Source organism: Benincasa hispida, chromosome 11 (assembly GCF_027475165.1).
Source record: "Benincasa hispida cultivar pf3 chromosome 11, pf3_genome.v1.1, whole genome shotgun sequence".
In the NCBI taxonomy this organism is placed as follows: domain Eukaryota; kingdom Viridiplantae; phylum Streptophyta; class Magnoliopsida; order Cucurbitales; family Cucurbitaceae; genus Benincasa; species Benincasa hispida.
The window spans coordinates 25,540,843-25,553,654 of record NC_143488.1 but is presented as its reverse complement, the minus strand read 5'-3'; the positions used below and the strand labels follow the sequence as shown (position 1 = coordinate 25,553,654).

Below are 12,812 nucleotides of genomic sequence, written 5' to 3'. Positions count from 1 at the left end.
AAATCATTGGATTTCACATTTTGATTAAGGAAATGCTTAGAATGATTATTGTTAAATTTCGCTTGAAATTCAAGTACCAAATGGGAGAATTTCGTTTTTCCTCATTTCGATGGAAATTTCAAAATTTGAATTATACTATAAAACCTTAAGATTTTAAAAATATCGTACAAAAATATCAATATATTGAACACAATATTGATGAAATTTGGGATTATAGGAGAAAAATTGTAGTGTTGTATGATTTCATGACTAATTAAAGATTTGAAGATGATAACGGGCAGAAATGCACGTTATCATAGTGCTAAGTTCTTAAACAATGTTGGCTTGCATTGATAAAATGTGTAAGATTGCATCCAAAAAACATTAAGTTTATTACATTGTGGTCGTATGCGTTCATCGCATAGGAACAGTTGATTTTTGTATTTTTATCCAGAATATGTGTTGACGCAAGACGGAAATTGCAATCATAGGAAATCATTGATCGAACGCAGCATTACTGCAAGGCTTTGCGGTGATTGTGTTCGCAAACATTTGCTCAAAAAGGATTACCGCAACTTGGTCGACGCAATTTGGTGGGCGCATCTGGGTGAAAGGCATAATTAATCACGATGGGACAGAAAGCTGATGACAGTCGAATCCGAATTAAGTTGACAGCCTCTAATGATAACAAGTACATTCAGCTTTTTGGTGACAAATATTCGGCGCATCAGTCAAGGAATTAAAGCCATCCCATCTGTGCAATCATGAGAGAGAAGCCGCCTTTCACCCTGGAAGTTCTATAAATACCGAAGGCATCCTTCAGAAAAGGGGTTCACGAGTTCACCATCTCACGAGTTCACAAGTTCTGTTCATAGTTTAGCCTTGTTCTTAGATTTTCTTTTACTTTAAGACGAACGCGAGAGAAGGAGGTCGTGCCGACAGATCGTTCCGGTAAGCTTGGGAGAGCACCGGAAGCTTCAAGATGAGAGAGGGCTGACTTCTACTGAAGCAGGAATATCTTTTGAACTGAATAGAGATTGCCAGTGTAAAACCCTCGGTCAGCAAGGGATTACTACCAGGCTCTCTACCTTTATCTTCCATTGTTATTTTGTATTCAACTCATTTATAGAAATGAGATTTACTTCTCTATATCTGTTCACTCTTTGTTATTTACGCATGAGTAGCTAAATCTGTTGAATGGGTTGAGAAGCACTTAGCTAGCTTAACTGGGGATCTTCATTCTATGCGATTATCTTGTATTATGTATGCTTCATTCATCCATTAGAGATACTCGGGAGGGTAGTCTAAGGACAGGATCTAGGCTTGGGAAGGTTAGGTCAGAATCTAGGCTCGGGAGAGTCAGTTTAGAACGCATAATCAAGAGATAGGAGCTTAGGAATAAGCACTGTTTGCTATTAACGCATTGCATGCATCCTAGAGATAGGATATGATTGTGTGCGGTTGCTTTTGTGCATCTTGCATCATCGCATAGAAAAAGAGTAGAGACTTAGGAATAAGCTCTATGGACATTTTTGCATTCAACCCATGCGTCCTAGACTTAGGAGCATCGCATTTGCATTGGAAAATGACTTGCTGTGCATGGTTGTAGCATGATCGCATAGTCTGACGAATTCCTAAGTAACGTTAGCTAAAGACTTTCTCAACCCATTCATCCGCATACTCAGTGCATCTATCACACAATCATACTTTTCTCAAATCCACCGCATTTGTTTATTTTTCATTACCGCAATCAACAAACAAACCAACAATTAATTGAGTTATCGGTTATCGCAAAGTTTTCTAAAAATTACCACCGTAACCTGTTTTCACAAGTCTCTGAGTTCGACCCTGGACTTACCAGGAACTCAGTGGGGTTTACACTTGGATTCCATTGAGAAAACTTGAGTGCTCAACGCATTTTCATCATCGCATCTCATCCACAATTTCACATCATAAAATAACGCATCAAGTTTTTGGCGCCATTGCAAGGACTTCGGCAAAATAGTGTGCTAACTGTAATTTTTTGGATTTCCTAGCAGACTCTCAATCTCTGGCGAATTATGATCCGGAGATTGAGAGGATGTTCAGAAAGAGATTAAGAGACTGCCAATAACAACAGTCAGATAAAGAAGAGATGGCGGAGCAGCCTGGAAATGGAGTACCAAACGAAAACAATGTCATGGCGAATTCAATCCTTCTGGCAAACGATCGCAATAGGCCCATTAGGGACTATGCATCATCAAACCTCTATGATTTCTCTCCAGGGATCATGAGGCCTGCCCGCGATGGAAGTAGATTCGAAATGAAACCGATGATACTGCAGATGATCCAGACTGCAGGACAATTTGGAAGATGGTGTGGCAATGACCCGCATGCCCACCTTCAAAGTTTTATAGAAATTTGCAATACTTTTGTGTTCCCGAACATCTCTGCCAAAGAAGTTCGACTAACTTTGTTTCCATTTTCTCTTTATGACCAGGTGAGGAAATGAGTGTATTCCCTCGAGTCGGGAGAGATCACTTTATAGGAACAGGTCGTAGAGAAGTTCATGAAGAAATATTTTCCACCTACCGAGAATGCTAGACGAAGGAAACTCATAACAAATTTTGAACAAGACATGGACAAATTACTCAGCGATACCTGGGCGAGGTCTAAGAGGTTGGTCAGGGACTGTCCACACAATCGTTTACCAGACTGCCTTCAAATGGAAATCTTTTATCATGGTTTAAATCCCACTTCGCAGACCGCTGCCAATGTGGCGGCCGCTGGTGGTCTGCTTGACAAAACATATGACGAGACTAAGAATATCTTAGATCGCATCTCTAAAAACCACGAGGATTGGAGAGAGAGTGATCAGAGACTGAGAATCAAGGATACCGACGCAAGTAATGGTGCTATTGCTTCACTACAAAATCAGATGACCGCAATGATGAACTTAATTCAGGGAATTGCGATCAACAACCCAACACCGCAAAATGGGCAAGTCAACGCAATTAGTCAAAATATTGCAAGGTGTGCAACTTGCAGTGATGGGCACGCAATGGAAGAATGCTCACAGAATTCATAGTCTATCTATTTTGTAAAAAATAATCCATTTTCGAATACCAAATAATCCATTTTCGAATACCTACAACCCTGGGTGGAGAAATCACCCCAATTTTGCATGGAAGACTCAACAACAGAATTTCCAATCTGTGGCGCAGAAAGAAGGGCCACCTGGATTCTTCCCGCGTAATAACGGTCAGACAAGCAATCAAGCTAGTAGCTCGCAACCACCGCAATCCTCTTCCTTGGAGAGCCTGTTGAAACAGTGTATAGAGAAAAACAAAACTGTGCTTCAAAGTCAGGCTACGTCCATCCGCAATCTCGAATTACAGATGGGCCAGATTGCAAGTGAGCTAAAGAACAGACCGCAAGGGGCTTTGCCAAGTTCAACAGAACTCCCACGCAATCCGAGAGGATCAGGTAAAGAGCAATGTAAGGTCGTGATATTGCAAAGTGGAAAAACTGTGGAGGGAGAACGAAAGGAGCCTAGCCAGATTGCTCCCATTGTGGCGGAACCTGAAATTGCAGTGACACAAGAAAAAGAAGGTGAAAAAGAAGCAATAGAGCCAGAAGTTGCATCAACCTCAAAGCCAACAGAGAAGGGGACGGTGAGAGTGCAGTTACCACCTTTCCCATAGATACTAAGAAAGAAAAAGAATGAAGAGGTACAGTACCAACACTTCCTGTCTATGTTAAAACAATTACATATTAATATTTCATTCAGTGAAGCGATTGAGGAGATGCCTGCCTACACAAAGTTTCTGAAGGATATGGTAACCAAGAAGAGGGGCACCGGTAAGTTTGCCACGGTGGCGTTAACACAGAATTCGAAAGCAATAATTCCACCGAATATGAGTGATCCTGGGAGCTTTACTATACCTTACTCCATAGGAGGACTGTACATCGGGCAAGCATTGTGAGACCTTGGAGCCATCATCAATTTGATGCCTCTATCGATCTTTAAGCAGCTGAATGTGGGGCAACTTGCGCCCACGATCATGACTCTCCAACTGGCCGGTAAATCTTTAGTACATCCAGAGGGAAAGGTGAAGGACGTACTGATTACCATCGACAAATTTATCCTACCACCCGACTTCATCATCTTGGATTATGAGGCCGACAAAGATGTGCCCATCATCTTGGGGCGACCATTTTTATCAACAGGTCGTGCCCAGATTGATGTGCATAAAGGGGAGATCACTTTGAACATCAATGGATAGAAGCTCAAGTTCAACGTAATCCGTGTCATGAAGTTTCCTGATGAAGAAGACCTACATGACTCAAACAACGACCAGAACCTAATTGAAGAGAAAAGTTTGATGAAGAAAATGAAGAAGAGGATGCAAGTGCGTCCATTGCTGCCTGTAATGCGATCATAACAAAAACAAGCAAGGAAGAAGGGATGATCGCAAACCAAGAAGAATAGCCAACAGAAAAAGAAGAAAGAAAAACAATGCAACCGTCTCTAGTAGAACCACCGACAATGGAATTAAAGACCCTGTCGAACCATCTAAAGTACGCATTTTTGGGGCAGAATGAGAAGCTGCCAGTAATAATTTCCTCGAAACTTAATGAAGACCAGGAAAATGCGTTGATGAGCATTCTAAGGAAACATGTGCGAGCAATTGGTTGGATGCTCGCCGACATTAGAGGAATTAGCCCAGTGTACTGTATGCACTGCATTTGTCTCGAAGAAGACCATAAGGCAACGATCGAACATCAGCGCAGGCTCAACCCTGCAATGAAAGAGGTCGTTAAAAAAGAGATCATTAAATGCTTAGATGCGGACATTATTTATCCTATAACAGATAGCACGTGGGTTAGCCTCATGCAGTGTGTGCCAAAAAAGGGTGGCATGACGGTAGTCCCAAATGAAAACAATGAGCTAATACCGCAAAGAACCGTCATTGGGTGGCGCATTTGCATGGACTACCGCAAGCTGAATGCAGCCACAAAGAAAGATCATTTCCTTCTATCGTTCATTGATCAAATGCTAGATCGTCTAGCTGTAAATGATTTTTACTGCTTTCTGGATGGCTATGCCGGGTATAATCAGATTATGATAGCTCCTGAAGACCAAGACAAGACCACATTCATCTGCCCATATGGGACCTTTGCTTTTTGCCGCATGTCGTTCGTCCTCTGCAATGCACCAAGCATATTCCAAAGGTGCATGATGGCCATCTTTTCAGACTATCTTGAGGACTCTGTTGAAATCTTCATGGACGACTTCTCTGTCTATGGGCGCACCTATAAAGTCTATCTAGCCAACTTGGAGAAGATACTGAAGAGATGCGAAGAGACGAATCTGGTTCTTAACTGGAAAAAAATGCTATTTTATGGTAAAGGAGGGCATAGTGTTGGGGCATAAGGTTTCCCGGGATGGGTTGGAGGTGGATAAAGCAAAAATCGAAGCAATTGAAAAACTTCCACCTCCAATAAGCGTGAAGGCTGTACGAAGTTTCTTGGGGCATGCTGGATTCTATAGACGCTTTGTCAAGGACTTTTCGAAAATAGCACGACCACTGAGTACATTGTTGGAGGCTGATAGAAAATTTGATTTTGACGACAACTACCTCAACGCATTCAGAGTTTCGAAGAATGCACTGATTACCACACCCGTGTTAATTACACCGGATTGGATATTTCCTTTTGAAATAATGTGCGATGCAAGCGGGTATGCGATGGGAGCAGCTTTGGCACAAAAGAGAAAAACAATCTTACATCCCATCGCATATACGAGTAAGACATTAAATCCTGCTCAGACCAATTACACCACCATTGAGAAAGAGTTACTTACGGTAATTTTTGCGTTGGAAAATTTTTGAGCATATCTGCTGGGAACAAAGGTACTCATCCATACTAACCATTCGGTAATAAAGTACTTAATGACAAAGAAGGACGCAAAGCCGAGGTTGATCAGATGAGTTCTCCTCCTTCAAGAATTTGACATAGAAATAATTGATCGAAAGGGGACGGAGAACCAAGTTGCGAATCATTTGTCCAGATTGGAAACCCTGAGGTTGACCACAATGAGTCAGAGGTGAGTGCGGTGTTCCCGGATGAGCAGTTTTTCCATATTGAAGAATTGCAGTGGTACGCTGACATAGTCAACTATCTGGTTTGCGAACAATTTTCTGAAGATTATACCTACCACCAACAGATGAAGCTCAAACATGAATGCAGATATTATTACTGGGATGAGCCGAATCTGTACAAAAGAGGGGCAGACCAGATCCTGCGACTATGTGTACCAAATGCTGCTCAACAACGCATATTATCGCAGTGTTATGACTCACCATATGGTGGGCACTTTGGAGGACAGCGTACTGTAGCCAAGGTTTTACAGAGTGGATTCTTTTGGCCAACATTGTTTAAGGATGCAGCTGACTACGCCATGAAGTGTGATCGGTGCCAATGCACAGGTAACATTTCATGGAAACATGCAATGCCAATGAACATCATCTTGAAGCTTGAGTTGTTCGATGTATGGGGTATTGACTTCATGGGACCATTCCCTCCCTCGAATGGTAAACATATATTTTATTAGCCATCGATTATGTATCCAAGTGGGTAGAGGCAGTGACATGTGCCGCAAGCGATGCAGCGTAGTCTCTCAATTCTTGAAGAAAAACATCTTCACTTATTTTGACACCTCACGTGCCATAATAAGTGATGAGGGGTCTCACTTTGTCAATCATACTGTCAAGGAGCTGTTGCGCAAATATAACATTCTCCACAAAGTGGCCACCGCATACCATCCGCAGATGAATGGTCAGGTCGAGGTGTCCAATCGAGAGATCAAGCTGATACTTGAGAAGGTGGTAAGACCTTCGTGAAAAGATTGGGCAACAAAGCTTGACGATGCATTATGGGCACACTGGACTACATTTAAAACACCTTTAGGTATGTCCCCGTATGCGTTGGTATTTGGTAAGGCATGTCATTTGCCTCTGGAGCTGGAATACAAATCAATGTGGGTGGTGAAGAAGCTAAACTTTGACTTGGAGAAAGCAGGAGAAGCACAAAAACTTCAACTGGTCGAGCTAGAAGAATGGAGGATTAACGTATATGAAAATTCAAAGATTTACAAGGAGCGCACAAAGCGCTTGCATGACAAACACATATACAGTAAAAATCTCCATGTGGGACAAAAGGTCTTGCTCTTCAATTCACGGCTACGACGCTTTCTTGGAAAGTTAAAATCGTACTGGTATGAACCCTTCATCATTAAAGAAATATTCCAACATGGTGCGGTGGAGTTGATTACTGAAGATGGGAGCCAGACATTTAAAGTTAATGGGCAGCGAGTAAAAGCATATCACGGAGAAGGCTGGCATCGCCAAGTCGACTCCGTGGAACTGAGAAACTTTGAATAAAGAAAGAAGTAGGTGGTCCCTGCGCTATCAGACGATCGAAATTCATCAGGGATGCAAGTTTTGGGAATCATGGAATCTTCAAATCTTCTCTACTACTCAGAATTTTCATTTCACTATATCTTTTCAGTTTTTGTCTATTCTTATTCTAAAAAAAATGGAGATTGTGGTAAAAGAATTGTGTTTTGTTTAAAATGATTTGACCATCTCTCTGTTTTTCTCGCAACGATTGAGGCGCTAGATTGTGGAGATGTTACAAGAAGAAGCAACTTATCTCATTCCGTCACCGCAATTCATAAAAGATAGATCGTCACAAAGAAGGATGCATCAATACACGATGTGGGTGACAGCGCAAATTTGGGGGTGTATTCTTCCTTAACTTTCACTACAAAAATTTTGGGCTTTAATGTCGGTTGGAAAAAACTAAAGTGAATGTACAATGTCGATTTCTTAAAAAATAAAAAAGCGGATCTTTAATGTCGATTTTAAACCGACATTAAAGATGGGGTTACAATATCGGTTTAAAACCGACATTAAAGCTCTCTATTTATTGTTTCCCCATCAGTTTTCAATTTTTGTTTCCCTATCAAATTTTAGGGTTTGGTTATATATAGGAAAACTAAAAGAAAGAGAAAACTTCAACTCTAGCATACAACTCTCTTCTCCCTCGCGAGTTCTCTAACTTACGACCCTCGTCATTTTCATCACCCTCAACTACATAAGCGTCGTCGACCACATCTACGCCGCCACCTTCATCGATCATATGCAGGTCTTCGTTCGTCACTGTTGTCGATTGCAGAAGATTTTAGTGGGTGTTTTTCTCTCTCCCTTATGAGTTCCCTCACCCATGCCTGTGTTCATATGGAACTTCTTCGCTCACCTTTGTCGCTCGTACGCCTCCCATCCACACCTTCAAACGCTGTGGATTGTTAATCATTGCCTACCTTGAATAATAGGTTTTTGTTTTTCTCTCCTTCTCTCAGTTTTTCACTCTTTCTCTCTTTTGAATCTCTCTCACTACCGCATAGATCTGTGGATCTATGGTTGCACCGTTCTTTGAGTTGCCACCGATTCTATTGTGGGTGAGATTTAGTGAGTTTCTATTTGACTTTCTTGTTTGCTCTTGAATACCTACTAAGATTTTGGCCTAATCTTGAACTACCTATAATGTATGGATTATAGATTTGAGGTTTAGAAGAATTTTGAGTTTGGAAGCAAACTTTTGTGTGGTATTAAAAGATTGTTTCAAGTGTTTTGACAAGTTCTTAAGATTTTATAAACTTTTTGGATTCTTTATTAAGGCTGGAAATTGGGTCATGACCCCTAAATATTGTGTTTGGATACACTTGATTGGATTTGTGTCCTTCCACTGGAAGAAAACGCCAGGTACCATCCAGCACCTCAGAGCTCCAACTACTACAAGTGTTGATCTCTTTTTCTATAGATTTTTGGCTAAATATACCCTGCCTTGTATGTGTTTAATGTAGCTTTGTGTGCATAGGTATCATGAACACCTATAGTTGGAAACAACAGAAATTGGAAACCATTTCATTCTGTTTCCCACAAGAATCAAGGAAAGAAACAATTCCTCCCTTTTGGTATTGACTTTGAAAGTGGAAGTATTGCAGAAAATAACCCTCAACTACACCTTCATTGTAAGCAACTGACTTTACCATATATTTCGTTTGTACTGTTTAATGAATCTAAAAAAAGCCTTGTACAATATGAATGTTTGATTAATATGAATGTTTTAAGAAGATTTAAGGTAGTTCTTTTTGTTTTCCCTCTTGTAATGTTGTTCTTTGCAGAAGCGGAGAGATGTTGAAGCACTTAACTCAATTGAACAGGTACTCTTATATATTAGTTAAATCATCCACTCCCTTGGTATCTCTTGTATGTTCTTGACTTTATGGTTAGTGAATTTGATCTTTACTGGCATTGTCATGAAGGAAGCGGGCGAGAGCTTGAAAGAACCCAAATCTATTGTTTTTTAAGATAAAAATTTTCAATCTAGAGAAGGAATTAACTCTCTTGAATTTGGTATGTTTGTGTGTGTGTGTGTGTGTTTGTGTCTTATTTTTCCCCTACTGTTCTCAATTCTCTTATTTATTTTGCTTTATTCGGAGATTTTTCCATTTGGACTTCAAGAAGTAAACCCAGCAATGAACAGAAGGATAAACGGTTTGAGGATGGTGGGGAAAAGGTACTCTGTTATACAAATGCTTTTGATTCTCTTCGATATGGACAATTAATGGAAATATCTCCTTCCAAATGATATTTGAAATGTATATGTTTGGATTTTGGCTATAGTAGGAGTGTAATGCCTTCTTTGGTTTCGTATATCATTTATTTTATTTTATTCTTCAATGCAAAATAATTTCTTTAGACACTTGACATTCTTGATAATGATGAGCATGTGGATAATTGTTTGGGCTATTCAACTCTTCATAATCGTTCGTTCATAATGCTTTCTATTTTCTTTGTTGTGAGCCACAACTTGTTTGAAACAGGGGAGCCCCGATTGATATTGAATTATTATGCCAAATCTTGTCCCAATGTGTTGCAGGTTGTGAGGAAAGAAATGGAGTGTGTTGTGCTTTCTGAACCACGCAATGCAGCTTTTGTTGTCCGATTGCACTTTCACGACTGCTTTGTTCAGGTTCATTTCATCCTTCAATTCACTTTTTGTTTTGGTACCTCTCTTTATTATACTGAAATTGTCTTGCTTCTTTAAATTAGAGCTTGCATTTCAAGTTCATAGCCCCACTCTTGATTTTACTTTTTAATGAAACTTAGCTTTCGTGAAGCCAGGCTTATTTGATAACGTTCTTGTTTTGGATTTTCGGAGTCTTAGCTCTTGTTTATTTGTTGTTTTCTTTTTCTTTTGAAAAAGAGAACAAAAATATGTAAGGTAATTGTTTGTTTGTTATAATACTTTTTGTAAAGTTTAGTCTCTAAATTTTGAAGTTTGTGTCTATTTGGTTGCTAAACTTTTAAAGTGATTATAAGTTCTTAAACTTTTAATTTGTGCTTAACAAGTCCTAATCCTTCAATTTTGTGTCTTATAGGTCCTTGATAAATTCAAAATATTTTAAAAAACTAATCGATCTATTAGATATAATTTTGAATATGATATCTTATGAAACTTTGAATTTTCAATTTTGAGTTTAGTATGTTTGTGATTTTAAAAGATTCCAATACTCCGGGATGAAATTTATAATTTTGAAAGTTTAGGAATCAAATAGACACAAATCTTGAAGCTCAGGAGTAATGAAGTCTGAAACTAGAATTCTGTGACTTTTTCCATCTCAAAACTTGGCTTGAATTTTGAAAAATTTTGTGAAAAAGTGGATCATAAAACAAAGAAGCTCATAGGTGGATATATTAGTTTTTATCTTGTTTTTATCTTATCGAATTGAAAATATAGGCATGATATTCATGTGAACCGAACTCACAGTTGTTAGGATTTGAATTAGGGGTGTGACGGGTCGGTTCTGCTAGATGACACTATAACATTACAGGGAGAGAAAAAGGCTTCCATCAACATACATTCCCTCAAAGGCTTTAGAATCATTGATAGGATTAAGAACAACCTTGAATCAGAATACCCTGGAATTGTTTCTTGTGCAGATATACTCACTATTGCAGCCAGGGATGTAGTGATTCTGGTAATTATTAACCCAAATTTAAGCTTTCAATTGCATTTCTTGTTTTTTGTTTTCTGAACTTTATGCTTGTTCTACCAAATCCGTTAATATGATTTTCACATTTCTTAAAGAAACATTTGAATTCTTAGTCAAGTTCTAAGAACAAAAACAAAGAAAGGAGATAGGACAAAGAAACTTATTTGTGAAAATAGTGCTTCTAAGCTTAACCTTCAAAAATAAAAAAAAAAAACTAAGACCTTGTTTGGTAACCATCTTGTTTTTTTTATTTTGGTTTTTGAAAATTAAGCTTATATTCTCTCATTTTCTTACCCTAGTTTGCATTTTTCTTCAATACAAGAGTTGAATTCTTAGCCAAATTCTACAAACAAAAACAAATTTATAAAAACTACTTTTTTTAGTTTTCAAATTTTGGCTTAATTTTTAAAATATGGGTAAAAAGTAGATGACAAAACAAGAAACCTAGAGGTGAAAGGGGTGTCTGTAGGCTTAATTTTAAAAAGTAAAAAATAAAAAACCGAATAGTTACCAACCAAGGCCTAAATGGTTATTAAACGAGGAGGGGATTATGGAAACATATCATTGTTCTTACTTCTTAAAAATTATATTCTGGATCTAAAATCATTGATGAGTGTCAAAATGTTAATGGTGGAATTGTTTGCTTTGCAGGTGGGTGGCCCTTACTGGGATGTTCCTCTTGGAAGAAAGGATTCCATAACTGCAAGTTATGAACTTGCAAACTCAAATCTTCCCTCTGCCAATGAGGGACTTCTCATTGGCACAGAAATCTAGCAATTTGGATGTGAGTAGTTGTTAGCCTAAGCATACTGGAAAATAATAAGTGTTATCTCCTGGACTGTGGTGCTGAAATATTTGTTTGGGTTGGAAGAGTGACGCAAGTAGAGGAGCGAAAAGCAACAATTCAAGTAGCTGAGGTAACCTTCTGTGCCAAAATTTCAAGTAATTAAAATTTCTTTGGTCATGCTGAAGCTGGGGGGTCTGTTATCCTTGTTTTTAATGAAAGTGTACATGAGCTCCTATATTTAAAAAATTATGTTGTGCTATATTGCTTCTTTGCTTTTGATCCTTTTCTTTGGTCATGCTGGTATTTACTTTCCTGTGATCATGTCAAAGTTAATTAAATTATTATCATGTGGTGAAATGAAAATTATGTTGCTTGTAAATTTACAGGAAGCAAGTGGATGGGGATGGTCAACCGTTGTTGCAGCAGCAACAACAACAGAAACAGATGGTTCCATTACAAGATACTTACATGCAGAGCAGAGCTGAAGCTCTTCAAAATGTTGAATCCACCATTCATGAATTGAGCAATATCTTCAACCAGCTGGCAACTCTGGTTTCTGAACAAGGAGAGATTTCTATCAGGTTTTACCTTTATGCACCTATTTCAGAATTGCTGATAATATAATTACTTTTCTGTTACAAATAAAGCATGAAAGGTATATGGTTACTGTATGTCCATTACATTCAGGTTGATCTTAAACCTTAAGTTTAATGTGCTACACAAGATTGAATGGGTCTAAATATAGCCTTCATTAAAACTGGATAAGTAGTTAACCTGTCATAGCTTCTAGATGTATTGGGTTTATTTACCATATATCTTTTCAGAAATGTATGATTCGATGGTTGTTGTGATTGTGAAACTTGGTTCCATCTGATTGTCTGATTGTCTCCCTTCATTAAATGTGTGGAAGGAACAATGGCTTGCACCCAAAAAAGCTACTGT

At 38.7% G+C, this 12,812-nt stretch overlaps 1 protein-coding gene across 1 annotated transcript; it reads left to right on the top strand.

Moving 5' to 3' along the window:
* The first annotated feature begins 4,271 nt into the window (after positions 1 to 4,271).
* Positions 4,272 to 11,990, top strand: LOC150032539 (peroxidase 11-like). The gene is made up of 5 exons (XM_090306935.1): positions 4,272 to 4,370; positions 9,209 to 9,247; positions 9,787 to 10,059; positions 10,877 to 11,068; positions 11,735 to 11,990. The coding sequence occupies exons 1-5, from the start codon at positions 4,272 to 4,274 to the stop codon at positions 11,855 to 11,857; spliced, it is 726 nt and encodes a 241-aa protein (XP_090163061.1). The 3' UTR covers positions 11,858 to 11,990.
* The last annotated feature ends 822 nt before the right edge of the window (positions 11,991 to 12,812 follow it).

Coding starts and splice junctions, on each gene's coding strand:
- LOC150032539 (XM_090306935.1), top strand. CDS start 4,272: ATGAAGTTTCCTGATGAAGAAGACCTACATGACTCAAACAACGACCAG. Junction 10,060..10,876: donor TTCACGACTGCTTTGTTCAG/GTTCATTTCATC, acceptor GATTTGAATTAG/GGGTGTGACGGGTCGGTTCT. Junction 11,069..11,734: donor CCAGGGATGTAGTGATTCTG/GTAATTATTAAC, acceptor TTTGCTTTGCAG/GTGGGTGGCCCTTACTGGGA.